The sequence below is a fragment of the Aptenodytes forsteri genome, unplaced genomic scaffold, assembly GCF_000699145.1.
Source record: "Aptenodytes forsteri isolate BGI_AS27 unplaced genomic scaffold, ASM69914v1 Scaffold32, whole genome shotgun sequence".
Classification (NCBI taxonomy): domain Eukaryota; kingdom Metazoa; phylum Chordata; class Aves; order Sphenisciformes; family Spheniscidae; genus Aptenodytes; species Aptenodytes forsteri.
This window is the reverse complement of record NW_008795138.1, coordinates 9,907,339-9,911,463: the sequence shown is the minus strand read 5'-3', so window position 1 is coordinate 9,911,463 and position 4,125 is coordinate 9,907,339. Positions and strand designations below refer to the sequence as shown.

The window sequence follows — 4,125 nt, the reverse complement described above, 5'->3', positions numbered from 1 at the left end:
CCCTAAATATGTTAGATTATTTTGAAGTGGTTTTGTTTTCTTTGGCCTTAACTACTCTAAATGGCTATACATATTTCTCAGGTCACTACTTCTTCTGGATCACTGATTAGCCATTAAATGACCTGATTGCTTAGTACCCAAAACCCCTCAATAAACCCTATCAGTTCCACTGAAGGTGACTTCTCCTTGTCCTAGTATGTGCTCATGTGTGTATTGTGCCTGTGTATGTATATACTTACATATGTGTGTGCATATATATGTAGTTTATATGTATAGATAAACCCTTTAATCTTTAAGCTATAGTTCTTTGAATACAGTATTTGGAGGGACTCCTGAAAAAGGATGAAAAATGCTTTAGCAAGTAACTTTATCACTTTTTCTAATTGACACATTTAAAGAGAAGAGTGTGGTAGAAGCCATATGAAAATTGCATGAAGTTGTTCTGTTGCACTAACTTCTTTTGAAGCATATTCTGTTTTCCCTTGAACTATCTTTTCAATTTACCTGCCTACTGTTGAAATGTCTTCTATGTTTGTAATTCCTGCTGTTGTCCTTAGTTTTTCATTAGAAAGAAAAGCACGGAATTTGCAACCTGCAGAACTTAAACATGAGCCAGCAGTGTGCCCTTGCCACAAAGAAGGCTAACGCTATCTTGGGTTGCACTAGGCAAAGCATTGCCGCTAAGTTGAGGGAGGTGACCCTTCCCTTCTGCTCAGCATTGGTGAGGCCACAACGCTGTGCCCAGGTCTGAGCTCCCCAGTACGAGAGAGTCATGGACATGCTGGAGAGAGTCCAACAAAGGGCCACCAAGGTGATGAAGGGCCTGGAGCATCTCACATATGAGGACAGGCTGAGAGAGCTCGGACTGTTCAGCCTGGAGAAGAGACGGCTCAGAGGGGGATCTCATCAGCGTATATAAATACCTGAAGGGAGGGTGCAAAGAGGATGGAGTCAGACTCTTCTCAGTGGTGCCAGTGACAGGAGCAGAGGCAGTGGGCACACACAGAAACACAAGAGGTTCCCAGGTTCTCTTTGAACATCAGGAAACACTCTTTTCTTTTTCTTTTGTTTTTTTTTTTTATAATGTGAGCGTGCCTGAGCACTGGAACAGGTTGCCCAGGGAGGTTGTGGAGCTTCTATCCTTGGAGGTACTCAAAAGCCGTCTGGACATGGTCCTGGGCAACCGGCTGTAGGTGGCCCTGCTTGAGTAGGGGGGTTGGACCAGATGACTTCCAGAGGTCCCTTCCAACCTCAACCATTCTGTGAACTTTGATATACTCTGGATATAAAACAATTTTGGTGTGAATGTTACACTACTTAACAAGGAATTTAGCGTTTGTTCTTCTCAGAGTGTGCTTTTTCCGATAATCTGATTGTACTTTGCCTAATATGAAACTAATGTAGTTGTGTTGTTAATGTTGTTATTGAAATTAAAATAATATTTTTCTGTAGGGTGTTCACAGAAACTACCAATTTGAAGTTACAGAATTCTTTTTTCAGATACGTTCAATTTACTAATCTTATTTTCTGGGTTTTAAATGTGGTGTTTCAGTAGTTGCCTTCTAGGCATCTTATTTTGTAGTTTACACTAGTGGGAACCAGCACTTTTTTGTTTAATGCTAGTACTCTTTCTTCTTAAAGTTTGATTCATATTCTAACCACTGTCAAGTTAGCCAAAATAATAAAAAATACCTTCTCTAAGAAAAGATATTAGTTGCTGGATCCAAATTCCATGGTTTTAATCAACATTCTTGCTTATCCAAATTCTTATTTCTGTATATGCTTAACTGGACATGTCCTTTACAAATTGCATTTTAAAAAAAAAAAAACAACCAAACAAACCAGCAACTTGAAGTTTTATGGGGAAAGGATTCTTTCCAGACTGTAAAGAAAAGCAGAATGTTTTTGCAAAGTCTTAGAATTTGAGTGGAGAAGCTCTCTGACAGGACATAAGAGTATAAAAATCCCAGTTGCATAAGTAGAAATGTCTTTTTTTTTTTTTTATTTCTTCTAGGTTAATACAATAAAAGATAGTTTCTCACCTGTTGTATTTTAAAAAGGGTTAATACATTTTATGAATGTATTTAAGGAAAAAAAAAAAGTAATAGTGTTAACATACTTTCTATTATATGAATATTTTATAGTCAGCATTTTCCCATAGAGTAAACATTAAAACCCCAGATACTTATGACTCTGTGAACATCACTGATGAGAAGAAATCCATTTCTGGGGCAGGGGGGAAAGGCAGTTAAGACTATATTTAACTGTTTGCTTAAAAGAATTTAACTGGACTACTTAAAGTAGTAGTCCATGCTGTTTTGTATATAACTTCTGTTTTGTTGAAGAGTAATCTTCTCTCTTTTTGAAGATGGTTCTGCAAGTACTAGGTTGTCATGGAAAGTATTCCCTGAACGCCTCTGAAATTTTTGTGTTTTTCTTCTAAGCTTCACAATGAGGATGACCCCCCAGAGTCTTCAGCAGCTGAGCAGCCTTCCACGTCTACAGAGACTACGCAGACTCCCCAGACAGCAGCCTTATCTGAAGCAGATACTTCCCCTCCACCTTACTGTAGCATAGCTGTAGAAGCAGCTGCAACCTCAGGTATTTTTCTTGCATAACAGCTTGTCAGGGAAGAGTGTGTATGAATCAGCACTTGGTTCAAAGTGGTACGATGCTGCGGTATGTGTTTTTTGGGTTTGTTTTTTTTTTTTTTCCTACGCACACAATTGCAGTAAAAAGCTATGCTTTCATGCACAGCCGTCCTTTGTCTGGTTTGTTCAGAAGAAGCACACTTCTAAATTACGCTGATTGTTCCAAATTACTAGAGTAAATGGATGTTCATTAATTAGTGTAATAGGTTTTATTTAAGTCTGCATGTAGTTCAGTTCCACATTTAATCTACATCTTTGAGTACTGCTCCGTTATTAGACCTCATTAGCAATTTTCATTGCCTCCAGCCGTCCTTTGTCTGGTTTGTTCAGAAGAAGCACACTTCTAAATTACGCTGATTGTTCCAAATTACTAGAGTAAATGGATGTTCATTAATTAGTGTAATAGGTTTTATTTAAGTCTGCATGTAGTTCAGTTCCACATTTAATCTACATCTTTGAGTACTGCTCCGTTATTAGACCTCATTAGCAATTTTCATTGCCTCTTTATTAAAAAAAAAAACAACAAAGCACTGATTTGTCAAAACTCAAACTTCTTCAGTGTGTGCCATTGTTTGGTGAAAATATTGCCATGAAAAGATTCATTTTGCTCAAAGGCTCTTGATAAAACTTCTTGTGGAAAATGAGTAACGGGGTCTTTTTCTCCACTTATTCACTACTCCCTTTCTCATGAGGTTGTGACTTTTCTTTGGGGTATGGGAGACTTAACAGCGGGCAACATCGAAGTGCCTGTTTACGCTAAGTTGCTTGGATTTGCATCTCCCATGTACCAAATAAATATTGTAGAAGTAACTTCCAACCTAATTTTTTTAATGTTGATTAAAGGAGCAATTTCCTGTTCTTTGAGACAGTGTTTGCAAGTATAATACGTAGCTGCGCAGAATTATCCCTATATATAACATCTTTGTGGTGGTGTGCTAGCAAATCTTTTTACCGTGTGACCTGTGCTGACAAATCTTTACCACGTAAGCAATCTTGTTATAAACTACTGCTGGCTGTAGGAGGAAGCTCATGATGTATTTTAGTTTTACTAATTTTGTTAATAATTCTATTCTATATGACGATATTTTCTATTTCAATACATAAGAATGAAGTCTGTGGTCCATTTTCATAGAAGGAACATTTTTAAAAGAATGTGGTGAAATTGAAATCTTGGAAAAACTGATTTTCACAGAACAGCTGCAGCTGGCAACAAGGCCATGCTAATAAAAATACAGCATGATTATTACTGGACTTAAGTAACTAATTGGTGTTACAGAATCACAGAATCATTTAGGTTGGAAAAGACCTTTAAGATCATCGAGTCCAACTGTCAACCTAGCACTGCCAAGTCCACCACTAAACCATGTCCCTAAGCGCCACATCTACAGGTCTTTTAAATACCTCCAGGGATGGTGACACCACCACTTCCCTGGGCAGCCTCTTCCAATGCTTGACAACCCTTTCAGTGAAGAAA

General features: G+C 37.9%; 1 protein-coding gene across 1 annotated transcript in view; it reads left to right on the top strand.

Annotated features, from left to right (window-relative positions):
• Window positions 1-2,435: 2,435 nt before the first annotated feature.
• NDFIP2 (Nedd4 family interacting protein 2) overlaps window positions 2,436-4,125 on the top strand; it is a gene marked incomplete at its 5' end in the record, with an annotated part of 33,467 nt that continues 31,777 nt past the window's right edge. Inside the window, one exon of the mRNA XM_009278471.1 lies at window positions 2,436-2,601. Coding sequence (XP_009276746.1) covers window positions 2,436-2,601 — 166 coding nt within the window. The remainder of the gene's footprint in view (window positions 2,602-4,125) is intronic.